Source organism: Barbus barbus (assembly GCF_936440315.1).
Source record: "Barbus barbus genome assembly, chromosome: 26".
Classification (NCBI taxonomy): Eukaryota; Metazoa; Chordata; class Actinopteri; order Cypriniformes; family Cyprinidae; genus Barbus; species Barbus barbus.
The window spans coordinates 4328935-4348116 of NC_136754.1; the positions used below are offsets into that span (position 1 = coordinate 4328935).

Consider the following 19182-nt stretch of genomic DNA (forward strand, 5'->3'; position numbering starts at 1 on the left):
TGCAACATTATATATTGTGTAAGTTGAATTAATAATAGTTTGAATAATTCCTGAACTTACATGCATAAAACGTAACTCGTCTTCCATAACTTTTGAGACAAAAAACTGCTGAATCATAAAATCCACAGTTGAAATATTACTTAATATATGTGACCCTGGACCAGAAAACCATTTGGTAGGTCAAAAGTATAATTTTTTTGAAATTGACATTTATACACATACAATGTATTTTTGGCTATTGCTACAAATATACCCCAGCGACTTAAGACTGGTTTTGTGCTCCAGGGTCACATATATAAATATGATTTATAGGACATTTTGAAATATGATAGATTTTTTTTTTATTAAAAAATCATTTCCAAAATGTGTTCAATAAATATTTAAAAACTTTTTTATATACCCACCATTGGCCAATTAATTTTGGACCATGCTTTATGCTTGTACTTCAGTAATAATAGTGTTTACGTTATGTGTCAGAACTGGCTTGTGCATGAGTGTGATCATAATAGATATGTTTCATTCTTTAACTATTAAAATGTGCTTGTCAGACGTGTGATCGTATAAAGCAGTCGGCCAGCGGAACTAAGCGCCGTGTGTTCATCATTGAGACGATGGGCGGTTACTGTGGTTACCTGGCGACGGTGGGCGGCTTGGCAGCCGGAGCGGATGCAGCCTACATCTATGAAGAGCCGTTTGACATCCGGGACCTGCAGGTGAGTGATACCATACTTTAGAAATATATATACTGCATGTATATATTTTGCAGTGTATACCTGCAGTGTAACTGTGTGGAAGGGACAAGGTGATTAAATATAGTTCTGTCCTACTGAATATAACTCTGTATTTATATATAGCTTCATCTTGTGACCTAGATTAGCAAACATATCCCTAACAAAAATGTACCAAAACTATAACTTTTTTTAGGCATGTACAAAAGGTATTCTGTGAAAAAGTACCTTGGAGTGTCATAAATATGGTGAATATGAATGTGGTGAAAATATCATAATCATAATACTTTTTTTTTTTTTTTTTCATTTCAAATTTCAACGTTTGTATTTCACACACAGGTTATGTTTGAAAAATCATTAACATAGACCCATTTATGCTCACCAAGGTTGCTTTTATTTGATAAAAAAAATACAGTAAAAATTGTAATATTATTAAATATTATTACCATTTAAAATAACTGTTATCTATTTAATATATTTTAAAATGTCATTTATTTCTGCGATGCAAAGCTGAATTTTCAGCATCATTATGCCAGTCTTCAGTGTCACATGATCTTGCAGAATTTGGTGATCAGCAAGATTTGGTGCTCAAGAAATATATATATATATATATATATATATATATATATATATATATATATATATATATATATATATATATATATATATATATATATATATATATATATATATATATATATTTATTTATTTTTTTATCAATGTTGAAAACCGTTGTGCTGCTTAATATTTTTGTGAAAACCATGATGCATCTTTTTTTAGGATTATTTAAACAATAGAGAGTTCAAAGTGACAGCATTTAATTGAAACAGAAATCTTTTATAGCATAAAGTTCACTTTTGATCAATTTAATGTGACCTTGCTAAATAAGCCTTAATTCTTTCCAAAAAATTTGTTTTTTTTCCCCCAGAAAAAAATAGATATCGTTTAGTAAGTAGTTAGTTAGTATTCTATTATGAACAAACAGTAGCCAAAGTGGAGTCAATTGATTCTTAACACATGAGGGTCAAAGGTCAAGTCTGTCCTCTTCTGCCAGACACAGGCATTACAGTGTACCCTTCTTCATGTCCTCTGTCTGCTCCGTCCCACACGCAGGCAGGAATATTTAGCAGAGTGTACTATTTAAGGAAAGAGAGAGAGAACGTCAGCGTCATGCAGAGTTTTTACGAGTGCTCTATTTTTCAGTCTAACGTTGAGCATTTAACTGAGAAGATGAAGACCAGCATCCAGAGAGGTTTAGTGCTCAGGTATGATCTAGCTCTCTTATATACAGCATTAATTCACTGGATTCATTCATGTGTATCATGTAGCTCTGTATGTGTAGAAGCAGTGAGGTGTGTCTGTGTTTTACAGGAATGAGAACTGCAGTGAGAACTACACCACTGACTTCATCTACCAGCTGTACAGTGAAGAGGGCAAAGGAGTCTTTGACTGCAGGAAGAACGTCCTGGGACACATGCAGCAGGTACAAACACACACACATATGCAAACACACACAAATGCAATTGTGGACATGATCAGAATATTGTTCATCTGCTGCGTAGGGTGGTGCTCCTTCCCCGTTTGACAGGAACTTTGGCACCAAGATCGCAGCTAAAGCCATGCAGTGGATCTCCAAGAAGCTCAAGGAGTTTTACAGAGAAGGTAAAGAGAAATCACTCCAGTAGAGATGCAGTCTGGGATTGTGTGAAGTCAGAACTGATTTTTAGTACAAGAAAACGTACATATTAAACACTGCTGCAGGAAATGACATGCTAATAATCTTAAGAGCACATTTTTGTAACTAAGAATTATATAGATAAGTAAATTATATATATATAAATTACAAAATATATATAACTAAGAGAATTATGTCATTTTCATGAGCAAAAATGCATAATTTTAGTGAATCTGTGTTTGCCATACATATGGGTGGGGTGCACAAATTTGGAAGTAAAATGTAATAAAATGTTTAATGTAAATAATAAATATTTGATTAACGATTAATTTTACTTTATTTTTGCTAGATATATAATATGTATGTTTTTAAAAAATGTTATACAATTAATAATAAATTAACACATTAATATTAATAAAATATTAGCTTTTTTGTAATGATTTTTTATAACATATATATATATATATATATAATAAGAAAATATAATACTATATGAAATATTTGGTCCTCACTGTCACAGTGTTATTTTATTTTGCTCTTTGTATTTTGCTTTCTTTGGTTGGCTCAGGTGAAGGTAAGTTATTTGAATCTCTAAATGATATTGTTTGAGTTCACTTAAAGTGCAGTGTTATTATGCTTATATATTTGGTCATTTTTCACTGCTTGCAGACTCTGTGCAGTACCATATTTTTGTGTTTTGTAGGCCGTGTGTTTGCGAACTCGGAGGATTCTGCGTGTTTGTTGGGGATGCGGCGCAGGGCCCTGGTCTTCCAGCCCGTCGTACAGCTCAAGGATGAGACGGATTTTGTGTAAGACAACATACATGCTTCACAGTTCTAGTATCTTAAAAATTATGTTTTAATATTTGTTTCCAAGGCTACTCTTAAAGGGTTGTATTTTGAAACATTTTACTTTTTTGGTAACACTATACTTAAAGCCTTTATGTATAACGCAAGTATTCATAATGTACAATGTAATGCATAATATCTTTTTATAAACAATTATAACCAAAGTTAAAAAGCATTAATTTTTTGAAGATTTGTTTGTCATGTGTTTTAATGCATTATACTTTGTACAGGTGTAACATTGAATAGATTAATATAATAATGTATTATAACTGTGGTTATAATTATTCTAAAGATTGTGCAATGCATTATAAGGCGTATTACAGTGCATAGTTAATGCATTCAAAATAGTCAAATAATACATTTTACATAACGGCTTTAAGTAAAGTGTTACCACTTTTTCCTCAGTCAGCCATGATTATTAGTATTGTAATTTTACAGTTGTACTGTACAATAAAATTATATTTTCTTAAATACTAATAAAATATTTTTTATTTTATAGTGAAATATATCAATTGTAATATTTCTTTGTTCAATATTTTATGTATTATTATTATTATTATAGTCATATTGATGCACAAATCACTAAATTGGCAAAATTCTGTAGCCCTATAAACAAGCACAGCAAAATTGGAGCATTTTTATATCACAATCATATTTTTTTCAGAAAAATGTATAATAATAAAAGTGTAATGCTAAAGATTCTTGCACCAAAAGCAGTCATAATTTAGTGTTACTTTAGTTTCACATTATTTCTCAGACTTTTAGATTTTAAAAAAATCAGTTTGATAATGTACCTTTAAGATTTCTAAAAGTAAATGATCTTTTATGATTGTACTGGTGTACATGAACATGTAAAAAGAGTGATAATGTATTAGTTATGTTAGTGTTTAATTTTAAAAAATGGTCTGGGTGGACTTGAGAAGGAGTTTAGAGTTGTGTCTATGTCTTCATAATACATTCTTTTCAACTCAATAGAGCAAGGGAAAAAAATCCTGTTTCATTATATATTCTCTTTTAAAAAAATCACATTAAGAACTATTCAAAATGACAAATTTCTTTGACATGATATTGTTCATTTTCCTTTCCAGTCACAGGATCCCGAAGGAACAGTGGTGGCTCCGACTGCGTCCGCTCATGAAGATTCTGGCCAAGTACAAAACCAGCTACGACGTGTCCGATTCAGGCCAGCTTGAACACATCGTCCGTCTGAGAACTAAAGACATCTCTGCCATTTAAAAGCAGCAGCAGCCACATGTGAAACCAAGTTGTCTTGCTAGTAAAAATGTATTTATTAAAAGCGAAGACCTGTGATTCCACAGTCTTGACCTGAACACATAATCATATACAGTATATGTAAAGCAGTTCACATTAAACTCCAGCCATAGACGTACAACCACGAGATCCTTCAGTATAGTAGCTCAGTGTGTTGTGATTGACAACCCATACGCTCAAGCGATTAGCTGATCATCCCTTTGAAATGGGGCCAAGTGGTATATTTTGTGAATATGCAAGATTTCCATATTTATATATATTCTATTAGAGCTTATTTTCATTGTGTATGAATTCTTCACTGGCTTATAGTGATGTAATTTCACAACTGCACCTTGTTTTCGTTGAATTGGAGTCTTCCAAGCTGCTATTGTGTGTTGTTTGTTAGTGCAGGCACATTGTACTAAAGCATGTGTGGTGTTAGTGTGCGTTTGTCATGATGTAAGTGTGTGCATACACTAACAATGCTGCATAAAGTCCCTTTAGAATGTATTTTGTTTCATTTATTAACCCTTGTGCATGTTAAAACTACGCAGGTCACCATATTCAGAAAAAATATAGCTCTTAACTGGCTGAGTTATATGATTAACACAGTAGAAAATCAGTCCAGTCTCCCCAGCTGTAAATCTCATTGCTTATAATAAACTGACATGTTGAGATCACATAAACAGTCTTTCAGAAAGCTGTCAGTTAGTACACATTAGTTAGCGATGCTTATAGGGTGTCGCTTTGGGACGGCCGGGTGAGGGAGGGAAAAAGCACAGTATGCTCACTACAAAAACTAGACTGCACCACTGAATACATCTATAGGACGTATGTCCGTAGATGTCAAATAGACGTCTATTAGATGTCTTTAAGATGTTTATGATTTAGAATGCATGTAAAACTGACATCTAAAAGACGTCTGCCAGACGTATGTAGACAGCAGATGCTTTCCAGAACCAGAGATCTTTAACAGACATCTTGCAGATGTACATGTGCCATCTGGGCTTACACTCAGGAGCTAGTGTAAAATACTTTTAAGGAAATTAGGGTGATAAAAATGCACACTTGTGCCAAAACGCATGCTGTTGGCATTAAATTACATAAAATGTAATTTAATTAAAGCATTAGGTTAAAGCAAAGCTGTTCAGAGTCCATACTGTATTAAAAAAATATATATATATTGGATAATGATTTAGATCATGACTTGGATGATAATAATAATTAAAAAAAATAATGATTTAAAATATTTTCTTTTAATAGAAAAAAAAAAAATCATTCTAGTTAAACATGGTCATGTTTATTATAATTCAATACATCTCAATCTCGAATTCAAAAGTCTCACTCAAATTACAACTGCAGAATCATACGAGCGTTTTTTGACCTTGTTATAAAAAGATGAAGTCCATCACTAACAATGTGCCGTGTAAACAAACGTAGTTTTAGTGAACTGACAAGTGAAACTTTAATTCAGGTTCTTTAAGTGCCTCTGTTGCTCATGATGACTCCTGTAAGGAAGAAAACACATTCTTCTAACGGAAAAAGACTGATTTGTGCGTGATGCAGGAGCGTGTGCATCTTTCACAATCCTAAGAAGAAGAAGAGAGGTAAAGAGTCTATTTGACCACCCAGGACGGGTCTTTTCTGATGCTTTCATTTTCCGGGCCTAGAATAGCCACTCCACATGTCTGCTGACCCATACCAAGATACCTGTTTAACACACAAAAAAAGTAAATATGAATACAAAAAATAGAAATTAAGCACCAGCACTCGAGCATACATTTTTTATTTTATTTTATATTTTGATGAATTACATAATTATATACATTTAAATGTTTTGTTACCTGCCAGCGACGTCAATTATGTTTTTATCGGTCACAGTGAACAGTCTCTCTCTGTATCTTTGTTTCATTTCATCTGTAATGCCGTTTAAAAAACGGCCCAAACCTGCAGCACAATAACAAGGTCCTTGTGAACTAAAGAGCAAATCTCCAAGAACACAAACTCAACAACATCATTACTTCAAATATCTGAGAATCCTTGGAGACCTAAAACAACTATAGTAATAATACACAGATGGGCTAAAATGCCATTCAGTGTCCAAGACACAGTCTACATTACTGACCCTTATCTGAGGGGGCGACAGGTGAATCAACAGCGGAGAAAACAGAGAGCTTAGCCTCATCGATGTCCTGTTGGGTAAACTTTCCCGCTCGCACCCACTCTACTCCCCTACGGAAAGCCGACAACGTCTGAGTGGTGTTTGGATCTCTGAAAGATTACGATAAATCAGATAATAAAACATGATCAACTTGGAACTATATATGAAGCAAATACACTAATGGAAACATTGCATCAATTCGATGAAATGTGTAATATGTACCTATAGGAATAAAATGAGAACAGGCCCCCGCCTCCCATTCTAGCTCCACCTCCATAAGCTCCACCCTTTTCTCGGATCTCTCCATGTAGGAACTTAGCAGTCATCATCCTTGCTAATATACACAAACTGAGAGAGAACAGATGACAGACTGTGAATAAACAATGGACTGCGCGATTAATCAAAATAAAACCATATTTGTGACCCTGGACCACAAAACCAGTCTTAAGTGTCAATTTTTCGAAATTGAGATTGATACGTCATCTGAATAAATAAGCTTTCCAGTGATGTATGGTTTGTTAGGATCAGACAATATTTGGCAGAGATACAACCATTTGAAAATCTGGAATCTGAGGGTGCAAAAAAAACTAAATATTTAGAAAATCGCCTTTAAAGTTGTCCAAATTAAGTTCTTAGCAATGCATATTACTAATCAAAAATGAAGTTGATATTTTTACGCTAAGACATTTTCAAAATATCTTCATGGAACATGATCTTTACTTAATATCCTAATGATTTTTGGCATAAAAGAAAAATGGATACAATGTATTTTTGGCTACTGCTACAAATATACCCCAGCGATTTAAGATTTAAGCGATTTTTTGTGCTCCAGGGTCACATTTGTGATATCATATTTTAATTCCATAAGTATGTGTGTGTAAACTTGTAATGAGAAGCACTTATAAAAAGGCTGCTGTCAACAACAGAAATGACTGTTTTCACCAAAACTAAAGCTCAATTGTTTAATGTTCGGAAAAAAAAAGCATACTGATTAGAATTTTAATTACAATTGAACTGTAAAATATATTTTTATTATTGTAATGTATTACTTATTTTTACAATTATAATATTTCATTTTTTTTATTGTAATGTTTTAAAATTATTTATTTAATCATATTTTTCTTAAGCATACCATTTTACTTTAAAGTGAAATATAAAAGCAGTAACATTTGTTTTGTTTAACATTTTTTACTTAATAGTAGTAGTAATAATAGCAGCAACAACAACAACAATTATTATTATTATTATTATTTAGTGCTGGGCAACTATTACATCGCATCCAAAATAAAAGCGTTTGTTTATATAATATGTGTGTGTACTGTATATATTAATTATGTGTACATAAAGACACACATACAGTATATATTTTGAAACTATTTACATTCATACAATTTATTTAATAAATATATATTTAATATATAAACATTTTTTTTTAAATATACATGCATGCGTGTATTTGTGTACACAAATTTTTACTTTGGTTGCAATTAATCGTTGCCCAGGATTATTATTATTAGTCACCTCTATAAAATCACAAAAGTGTAAAAAAAAAAAAGATATGCATTTAAAAAAAAAAAAATTTTTTTTCCCCAAATTGTGTAGCTCTAAGTAAGCATAATGAAGATCGTTTTCCAAGAGTGTGTTTGTTGTACCTGGCATAATCAGCATGTGTGAATGGGACAGCCCGCACACACTCGCTGACAAAGTTCACATTAAACGGAAGCTGGAAATACGTCTTCATCTGACAGGGTTTAAAATGAGGCTCCTGGCAGGATGAAGAGGGAGATCGGTGAGAACGCTACAGATCAATCAAACCTGAATGTTGCTGTAATGATATACAAACGCACTCACGGAGATAAGTTTACGACTCGCAGATGATCCAGCTTGAGGATCTAATGCCCTCTACGAGAGGAAAAGCAAACAAATCAAAGCTTAATTCATTGTGAAAAGTTGAGTCTTCTAAAAAGAAAAGTGTGGCGTCTCACCTCTACAACGGTTGGTCTGACAGGTTTGCGCTCCTTCCTGTTGGCTGCTATATTACCTATAAACCGCTCCACCTCTCCAGCTGCTTCTGATATTTTCTGCGGCGTGGCATTCACTGCACACCTGAAACCATGGCATCATACTCACATTTAAATGCATTCATAAACCCGTTTACATAAACATATATACTATACAAATACATTTATAGTCAATTACTTCAAATTTCATTTTGTTAATTCACTTTAAACATTTTTTCTTATTCTTAATTTATTAGTTTGTGTCATGATGATATGGTATCATCATTTATTGTGGTTTTCATTTAATTGACCATTTTATGCCATATCAGCAGGGTTATTATGGTTGACTAAAAGTTCAACTAAAACCATAAAAAAAAAAACAAGTTTCAGCAAGTAGTCTTGCTTTAATTTGATGTAGAAAAAAAAATAAAACTTCAATAATATAAATGAACAAAAACAATATAGATATATACAAAAACCTCAAAACTATTAAGTTACAAAGACGCGCAATAACTAAAAATTTAAATAAAACAAAATATATATAAAAACAAAAATATTCAAAATATTAATAAAAATAAAGTGTCTCAAACTAAATGGTCAATTATTTAACAAAATTATTTGAACAAACCAACTAAAAATGTTATTGATATATAAATGACATCTACAGTAGATATAAAAATAAAATTTATACACAATCTTGCGATTTGATAAAAATTCAATTTTTTTCACGAGAAACTTTTCATTTACGCCCATTAATGTCATTTCTGAGTAAAAACATTTCCAACTATCATTTAAAGCAGGACATGCTAATGAAATGTTTAAAAGTCAAGGAAGACCTGCAAAAACCATGTAAAGGCACCTTTCAATAAATATCCATGAGTAATGTGTGACCAACTCTACATCTTGTTTATACAGTCTGGTCATTTCTATTTTCAAAATAAAACCAATGATAGCCCTTTCATTTGTTCATTTCCTGTGGCTGTTGTTTACCTCATGTTCTCAGGATTTAACAGGTGTCTCTTTAACCGGGGAAGTCTCCTCAAAACTGAAGTCAGATCAGACATCTCAGCTATTCTTTTCATAAACTTCACCTGAAATTAAGATATAAAATGTATGCAATTTATTCTACTCAAAGCGGTCACAGACTGGAGATCAACACCTCAGCACTCACCTGGTCCATCCCGCTGAAGGTCTCCTGCAGCTCTGCTGTGGGCGTGAGGGCTCGAGCCGCACGCGCCATCGCGTACATGTGACCGGAGTACGAGATGCCATTGGACAGCTCCTGAGCTGACATCATGACCAGCACACGCAGACGCTGCTCGTCATCAAAACGAGGGCTGGAGATGTACATGACGGTTTATAATCTTTACACTTGCACAGAGATTTATAGATTTATTTTTCTGTCTCTTTGAAGAAAAAAAAAAAAAAAAAAAAAAAAAATACTAACCTGTTGAAAATGTCACTCCACAGCTGAAACATGTCAGGTAGATTCCTCTCCAGACAGGAAGACGACAGGATAATACCCTAAAAAAAACACAAATAAAGACAAAAGCGTAGATTACACACTCACTCTAATGCAAGCACAAACTCAATCTCTCAAACCTACACCTTTCTGGTTACCAGTTCTGAGATTTTAGCTACTGTATCAAATCACACCCACTTTAAAAGTGCATATGCATCATATTTATGTAAATTCACAAGATAGATGATGAGCTTTCCTGTAGCTCAAATAGTAGAGCATGGCGCTAGCAACGCCAAGGTCATGGGTTCGATTTCCAGGGAAAGCAAGAGCCGATAAAAATGTTAAAACTGTAACTTGAATGCAATGTAAGTCGCTTTGGATAAAAGCGTCTGCTAAATGCATAAATGTAAATGTAATGAGGAAATGGAGATACCTGCTCATACAGATCAAGGTCATCAGTGTCTGGTATGATCTGTGGAGATACAGACATGCCTCCAGTCTTCAGCTCAATACGCTGGGCCTGTTGACGATAATCCAGCTCGCCACAGCCCAACCTGAGATTACATGATCATCACTTTTTTTTAAAGAAATTAATACTTTTATAATAACAAGGACGCATTAAACTGATCAAAAGCAACAGTGAAGTAATTTATAATGTTACAAAAAATTTAACTTTTGAAAAATGTGGCATGGTTTCCACAAAAATAAGAAGCTGTTTTTAGCACTGATAACAGGAAATGTTTCTTGAGCAGTAAAGCAGCATATTAGAATGATTTCTGAAGGATCATGTGACACTGAAGACTGGAGTAATGATGCTGAAAATTCAGCTTTGATCACAGAAATAAATTACATTTTAAAATATATTACAATAAAAAAGATATATAAAATACAAAGTTATCTTAAAATACAAAGGTAATGTAGGCTTTGGCCAATATTTTGTCTTCTTTAAAAAAAACATCCATAACTACTAGCTAAGATCTGATTATCCAAATACAGAAAGCGTTTCCAACTCACATAGTCATACTCCGATATACATGTATGTATGTATGTATATGTATAAATAACCTTAGAAACCTTGGCATTTCACATTTTTTGCCTGTTTTAAGTCATTACATATGAACTATTGTAATTATTATTAAGAGTTGCTAACTAGATTTGTGAGCTAGATTTAAAAATTGTATAAACACATTTATCAAATTAATCCTCATAGTAGCAATTACTGCATAGTGTAAAAATAAATATCTGCATATACCAAATATGCATAAGGCATACATCCATATACTGAATATATATCTGCATTCAAGTCTAACTGCTGGATGCCACATTTAACATCACATTTCAAAAACATGAACCCAAACGTTTGAGCTGGAGTGTATATACAGTATATTTTCACACAGACTTGAGTGTTTGTATTTAATGGATATTATAGAGTCCATGCTACAGTATGTAGCACTAATAAACCAAAAAGGTTTCATACTTAGTAATGATGCTGCAGAACAGAGGAACATAGATCTTCAGGTCTTCAGGGAGGGAGTTGAGGTTGCACATGGCTCTGAAATACACCATGCCGTTGGTGGGCTGCTCACAGTATTGTACAGGTACACCACCTACAATGAGACCGTAAATGTAGGAAAAAGTTTTTTTGCATTATAATTTTAACCTTGAATGTGCTTGTTGCATGCATGCATGTGCGTTTCACCTGCGGTTCCCAGCTGTACAGGTGTGTAGGGAATGATCGGCTCGATGTCAGACACCTTTAATGCAGGTAGACAGGAAGCGTCTTGAGTCGTGCTCTGAGCGGCCAACAGCTGCAAACCTGAAGCAGCAACAACAACAACAACATTAGACCATCTACACAAGAGAACGAGACTGATTATTCTGGTCCTTCATGATCACACCTTTCTCATAGATGTCTTTGTGGTCTGCTTCGCTGAGGTTCTGTATCTTCTGCTTGAGCTTCTGTTCTTGAGCTTCAGCTTGTTTCTCCAAGAATCTCTCATCAGGACTCATGGTAAGGGTCAATCGATGGGTGTTTTCCTGAAACAAGCACAGACACACATTACTTAATTCAGCAAAATGTATTAAAAATTACAATTATGAAACAACCATTCAGTTATAAATGCTGTTTTTCTAAAGCACTCCAACAATGACCACAATCATTTTTACTTTAGTTTTCTTTTTAATTGTATTATTCTGTTTTGCTATTTCCTGTTTAGTTTTAATTACAGTTTTGGTGTATTTTTTCAGTGTTTTCTAGCTTTAGGGTTTCATTACCTTAAAGTAGTGCTGGACTTTGTCCTGGAGGTAGCGAGGGTTCTCCTTCAAACACTGCCGGAATCTGGACACATTCTCACTGATCTTCAACAGCTGCACTGGATCACCATCATGATTCCAACAGGATGCAACATACTGACAGACAGACAGAGTTAATGTTATTATTATTATTTTGCAAGTTATATTTTTAGTAAGTGTGAAAATGATTTTGAATGTTACCCTCAAATATCTAGTAAAATTTCCTAAAACCAACTTATCACTATAAAAAAAATATTTTAAATTTAGTATTATTTATATTATAATTTTTTATACTTTCAATACTTCAACTAAAACATTTAGTTTTAATATTAAAGTTCAAGCTTTACATCTAATATTAATTTTTTTATTTTAATTCAGCTTTATTTCAATTACCAAAACATTTTTAATAGTTTTACTTAATTTTTTAAGAACAACAATCAGAATCTTGGCTTAGTATTTAGTGCCTGTGCAAAATAAAATAAAAATGTAAGCACACATTTTTGGGTTATTATATATATATATATATATATATATATATATATATATATATATATATATATATATATTTTTTTTTTTTTTTTTTTTTTTTTTTACATATTTTACACACACACACATACATGTAAAAACACTTTTATTTTTGCTACTTTCCAAGGCTACATTAGCTTAACTTAATGAACTAAAATAACAAAGACTAAAAATGAAATAAATAAAAATATGACAAAAACATTTAAAAAAAAAAAAAAAATTAAAATTGAAAACATAAAATATAAAAATTCATTTCAAATAATAATAAAATCTCTCAATGATACTAAAATAACACTAGTGTGTGTGCGTTTACTCACTGAAGCGAGAGCTAGACCAAAGCTGGTGGACTGATGTTTCATCTGAATCTCGATTTTATGCAGCAGAGCTTCAATCTGCTCCTCTTCAAAACCTTTTCTGAAAAAGCAATTAATTTACATTTATTCATTTAGCAGGTGCTTTTATCTAAACTGTTCATCAATTCAGATTCTCAGAGTCAATCCAAAGCTTGATTTCATTTAAAACACCTCACTGCATTAAAGCAATAAAAACCCAGTCAACACTCACGTGATGATGTCATCGATGGTTTGAGCAATGATGTGTTTGACCGTCTCAGTGTCGTCCTCTGCCATGCCCTGAAGACCGATGGTGAAAGACGCTTGTCTAGTGCTGCCGTCAAACCTGCGTCAATCACATTTATAAAGCTCCACTCTCAATAATCAGAGCGAGGAACGGATTTTATAGTCTTGTCAAAACCACATACCCCACTGAAGAGGAGAAATCAGAACCGATTTTGGGCTCGATCAGGGCTTTGTAGAAGGGCGAGTTTGGACCAGAGATCATCAGAGAGGAGAGGAGGCTCAGAATGAATGTCTCAAACGTGTCTGTGATGCTGAAACACAAGCATTTAGACAGTTAAACCACAACGGAAAAACATTAAATGATAGAAACCGTGTAAATATTTGTCCACTCACTCTCCCAGCAGATAGCTGATGCAGAGCGTGTTTTGTTTCATGTGATCAGGAGCAAGAGAGTCAGGCCTGCAAGTCACGTGATCCACTCTCTGAACAAAAACAAAACATGACAAACCTCACCGTGCTATTTTACAGTGTGTTTGGACTGATTGTGTTGCAATCTCTGTAGTGATGTGTGCTTTTGAAACACTGTTTCATAAAGCTTTTTGTTTCGAATCACACATTCAGAGCTTGTTTCAAAGTTGCCAAGTCACAAGATTTCAGCAAACAAGGCTGTCATATCAAACTGTTTCAAAACATTAAGGTATCTTGTGTAAAATCTGTGGTTCAGAGCTCGTTTTAAAACTTGCCAAGTCACGTTATTTCAGCAAACAAGGCTGTGTTTTTTTTTTTTACTTTGGTTTCAAAACCAATTTTTTTTTGTTTCAAATCAGTGGTTCAAAATTGTGAAGCAATTGAATCAGAGTTTTGAAAAGCTTCATTTCTCCCATCACTAATTCTCTGTGTTTATTATACTGGTCATTCTCATGCGTGTATTGTTTAAACGTACAGGTTTGTCCCAGTGTGTCTGAGGTGGAACTGCAGTGTTTGGTTCTGTTCTCTCAAATTTAGACAGAGCCTCTTCTTGTATCTGCTGCAGGTGCTGCTCCAGCGGTAAGTCCCCGTATGTGAAGAACCTGCAAAACACACAAACAACAGGCAATAATGGCATATAATGAGCATCGTCTGCTTTCAGCACACAGTCGTTTACTGATTCTGAGAGTTTTGTGTGTGTACCGTGCATTGCTGGGGTGGTAGTGTGTGGCGTGGAAGTGTTTGAGCTGTTCCCAGGTCAGGTCAGGAATGGCTAGCGGTTCCCCTCCGGACACAACAGAGTATGTGTGATCCGGCAGGAGTTTATTCTGCAAGTGCTGAGCGTACAGACGCTCATTATCTGACTACACAAACAACACACACAAGAGAAACAGAAGAGACTGTTAGTCTTAAAACTCAAATCAATAGAAATGTGGCATCCAGTAGCATTGCAACTCCTATTTTTAATCGGAAAAAAGGACATGCTGTGAATATTCGGTATATTGAAGTGTGGATTATGCATATTTAATAATATTATTATTATGCAGATATTCATTTTTACACTATGGCATAATGCATGCTATGATGCTGCTATATACACATTATAAACCTACAGAGTGTGTTTTGTTATATTTGTGATGGCCAAAATATTGACTTATAATCTAATGACAAAAATGATCATTTAAATGTACAAAAGAAAAAAATAACTGTTTACTAATGCTAAATAAGTTACTACTAATAAATAAATAAAATATATATATTTTTTTTATTTTATTTAAAAAGCATTTATTTGATCCAAAACACAGTAAAAACAACTAAATTGTGAAAAATGATTACAATTGAAAATAACTGCTTTCTATTTTAATAAATTTTAAAACATTATCAATGTAAGGAACAGTTGTGCTGCTTAATATTTTGTGGAAGCCATGATACATTTTTTTCAGGATTCCTTGATGAATAGAATGTTCAAAAGAACAGTGTTTATTTTAAAAATAAATATTTTGTAACATTATAAATGTCTTTAACTTTTGAGTAATTTAATGCATTATTTTCTGAACAAAAAGTATATAATTTCTAGATAACAGCAGGTAACAATAGCGTATAACGTCACTTATCATGCATGTATCTCTGTGCATATCACCAATATATATATTTTTTTAAATCAGAAGAGCACAGAAGAGTTTCCTTACAAATACTCCTTTCATCTCATTGAACACCACACCCTTGAACACCAGGTGACTGGAGGGGTCTGTGGGGGTCTCGTGCTCCAGCCTCCAACCCTCCTGCCTGAAAAAAACAAAACATCAAATCCTTTTCAAAACCAATTTATGTGCCATGGAAAACATTCACTATTTGAGTGTGCTTCAGAGTCATGGCCTTTACCAGAAGTCCAGTTCTCTGAGACATGGGAAGAAGACAGCGTCCAGATAAACTGCCAGAAGGTTCTGGAAGTCTTTGGCATTCTGGGTGGAGAACGGGTACATCGTGTAATCGCTCGCTGGTGGGAGAGATTGACATAATCAGAAATACATATCACACACACATACATACACTCACTTAAACACAAACACCAGTGAAGGAAGTACCTGTGAAGGCATTCATGAAGGTGGAGAGCGAGCGATTGAGCATCTTAAAGAAGGGGTCTCTACAGGGGAAGCGCTGAGAGCCGCACAGAACCGTGTGCTCCAGAATGTGAGGAACGCCAGTGCTGTCCATCGGTGTGGTACGAAACTGCACACTATAACACCACATGAAGAACACACACTCAAACCAATAGGTACATCATCGGGGCATATAAATGCGTTTCAAATTACAATCCTCAGATGTTTCAAAGCATTTGTGTCCGCCAAACACTGTACCTGAAGAGGTTGTTAGAATCGTCTCGGGCTGCATGCAGATACTGAGCTCCGGTGGCATCATGGGAGAGTTTAACAGCCGTTAGGAACAAATCTGGCACTGCTGTTACCTAGAAAAATACAACATTTTTCAGAAGTGCTGTAAACTTCTGGAGGACTATCACTGGTGACTTTTTCTAGTCTGACAGTGATAGCATAACAGCTTAGAATACAATTATCCCTATAAAGCCCACTGTATCATATTTGATATATGAATTTCTAAAGCATCTAAATGATCAACATGATCGAAACTTTGCTGGAAAAAAAACAAAAACTGTTGTACACATTATACTACATGACTTCTGTTGTGCAATTGATACTTCATACTTTTTTAGCAAGCAATAGGCCTTTTAGTTTTGTTTAATTGGACTGATTTTTATGACGTAAACATACAAATAATTTTATGCTTTACTCCAATATTTCAAGATGAACATTTACTGGACTGAAGCAACTTCACTTGATTATGCATTATCTATCTTTTTTTTTTTTTTTTTAGAGAAATCATGTTAAAATGCGAGTATCAGATATAGTCAGGCTTCAGTGTACTTCTTTGTATTATATGTTTCAAAACTACAGAGAGACCATACAAACTAAACATTTAAATATCTTACTAAGATATATCATTGGGAGATATAGAGGGTTATACTGTTATAAAGATCTCATTGACTTACAAGCTATAAGAATTTCATCGTACTTTTTGGTCAAAGAAATATTTTTGCGGCCTGTCGTGTTTTTGTCCTCGTTGAGAACGAGCTCCATATTCTCACTACATCATAACTGAGCAACAAAAGCCTGATTTATAAATAATAAAACCATACACAAACTTTTTTGATGTTCTTTCAAATTGATTAAACGTTCAATGAACTTTTCCATTTAAAATGTATTTTTTTATTTATTTCATCACAGTATTAACTAAATCAAACCACTAGGTTATTAATTTATCTTGGCTTTATACAAAAGTGTAAGATGAAATAAAAACAATACATGCATCATATGGATTTACATGATTTGTTGACTTTTTCTTTACCTCTTTAACAGTGAACCCGTGGATCTTCTGTCCTGCCGTGTACTGCAGTGCTCTCTCTACAGCAGAGCTGCCTCTCGACCTCCATGAGCTCTGGAAACTACAGACCCCTCATTCATCAGACTTACAGATCTCACTAATCAGCATGACTGAGCTTTTCCCAGAGGATTACATAATACATTTCAACTCAAAGTTTATCTATAAACATGATGTCAGTTAATAACAATGACCTGAATGATAAATTAATCCCAGTCAAAATACTAACAACAGCCTAAAAAGGACCACGCTTATATCCGACACCAAGTTTAATTCAACTGAACTGAAAAGTGCAGCGTTACTCACCTCAAATTCTTGAGTTTCGTAATGAATACTTTGCTATGGCGAAACATTTTAGATGCTTAAGATTACTGTGATTTCCGTACCAATTTAAGAGTTAAAACACATTATATGTGTGTTGCTAGAGTCATGTTTCCGTTATGATTATATCTCTGCCCTTCCATGTCCCATGCTGTAAACGGCGCATGCGCACTAGACGCGTCCCAACAGCAAACAACGCTGCTTTTCATTGGCTGCAAGATACATAATAAAAGTATGTCCAATAAAAAATAATAAATAAAATAAATTTGATCCTATTAAAATATTGTATGGAAAAATATACATACTTGTAAAACAAAGGATAAAGAAATACAGGACGCAGAGTTTTTTAATATTTGCCCACTTTACCGAACACTTTTTATAATGACCGGCAGGGGTCAGTAGAAACAGAGGTCACTAAAATTAACACAAAGGTCAAGTAGTTAGAAACGGAAGGAGCGCCTAAGTTTTTATTATTATTTTTTTTTTTTACTTTATTGAACAGTGTAAACTTTACAACCATAAATGGCCTAGTACAAAATGCAAAAATGCAAGCATCATAATATAAAGGAGAAGAAATAAATAAAAGCAAGTTGAAGAAAAATTTACAGCATTCTTTTTCTTCATTCGTTTCAGCGACAAAAAATAATGACATAGTTCCTTGTGAAATACATAGAAATTTGGAAGAATTTTCAAGAATCGTTCTTATGCAAAAAAAAAACCTTCCCAAGGATAACAATTGTGTTAATTGATAAATCACGTGTTTCATCTTTCAAAAATAAATACACCAAATAATACATTTTCCTTTGTTAGGAGCGCCTAAGTAAACTTATACTTTTTGGGCACACAAAGAGTTAAATATTTAAATATATATACATATATAAACCGATAAAATTATTTCTGTTGGGAGTTTGTCCTTATAAAGAATGACAAAATCATAGATTTTGAACATCTTTATTACATGTTGGAAGACTAAGTCGATTTAATATGTTGAATGTTTTTTTATTATTTCATTATTGCAGATTTGTGATGCATTTAGCGTTTTCTGATAATAATTTAGAATCTAAAAGTGAACTAAGATTTAATAGTGAATAGTTTCCTAATCTTTAGTGTTACCCAACTTATATATTACATATGGAAGACAAAGTGTTTATTTTAGCCAAAGTGTCTATCTCATTATTGCAGATTTGTGATGAACTTACCATTTTCTGCAAATTAATAAATTAGAATGTTTATTTTATAGCTTACTGTATGACTTATAACGCATTATTTGTACTTTCCAGAACTGAAATCTACTGACAGTCCTATTTAAGTCAGAATTACGGTTTTAAAGTATCTTTTTCAAGTGGGTTTGTTTAAAGTTTCGTTCCCAGTGTTTTTGTGTGTGAGGGTGGGTCTGCAGAACATGCCGTTCATCTCACTG

At 33.5% G+C, this 19182-nt stretch overlaps 2 protein-coding genes across 4 annotated transcripts in view; one reads left to right on the forward strand and one right to left on the reverse strand.

Moving 5' to 3' along the window:
• The window catches only part of LOC306846097 (ATP-dependent 6-phosphofructokinase, platelet type-like), a 28365-nt gene extending 22699 nt beyond the window's left edge, over positions 1-5666 (forward strand). For all 3 annotated transcript variants that reach the window (XM_079379213.1, XM_079379211.1, XM_079379212.1), the window contains 6 exons: positions 549-713; positions 1932-1993; positions 2100-2211; positions 2291-2390; positions 3107-3212; positions 4340-5666. In XM_079379213.1, coding sequence (XP_079235339.1) covers positions 549-713; positions 1932-1993; positions 2100-2211; positions 2291-2390; positions 3107-3212; positions 4340-4487 — 693 coding nt within the window. In that variant the 3' untranslated portion in view covers positions 4488-5666. The remainder of the gene's footprint in view (positions 1-548; positions 714-1931; positions 1994-2099; positions 2212-2290; positions 2391-3106; positions 3213-4339) is intronic.
• A 72-nt stretch (positions 5667-5738) lies between these two features.
• Positions 5739-17941, reverse strand: LOC306846091 (presequence protease, mitochondrial). Its single transcript, XM_079379202.1, has 27 exons — positions 17748-17941; positions 17409-17505; positions 16346-16452; positions 16073-16224; positions 15870-15984; positions 15677-15773; positions 14691-14851; positions 14464-14590; positions 13914-14002; positions 13703-13831; positions 13507-13620; positions 13260-13356; positions 12400-12534; positions 12024-12162; positions 11825-11941; positions 11603-11732; positions 10559-10679; positions 10111-10187; positions 9835-10000; positions 9654-9754; positions 8649-8769; positions 8515-8565; positions 8316-8428; positions 6886-7011; positions 6628-6773; positions 6347-6449; positions 5739-6212 (listed from the first exon to the last, which is right to left on the reverse strand). Exons 1-27 carry the CDS (start codon positions 17792-17794, stop codon positions 6119-6121), a joined length of 3072 nt encoding a protein of 1023 aa, XP_079235328.1. The 5' UTR covers positions 17795-17941; the 3' UTR covers positions 5739-6118.
• Positions 17942-19182: the final 1241 nt, after the last annotated feature.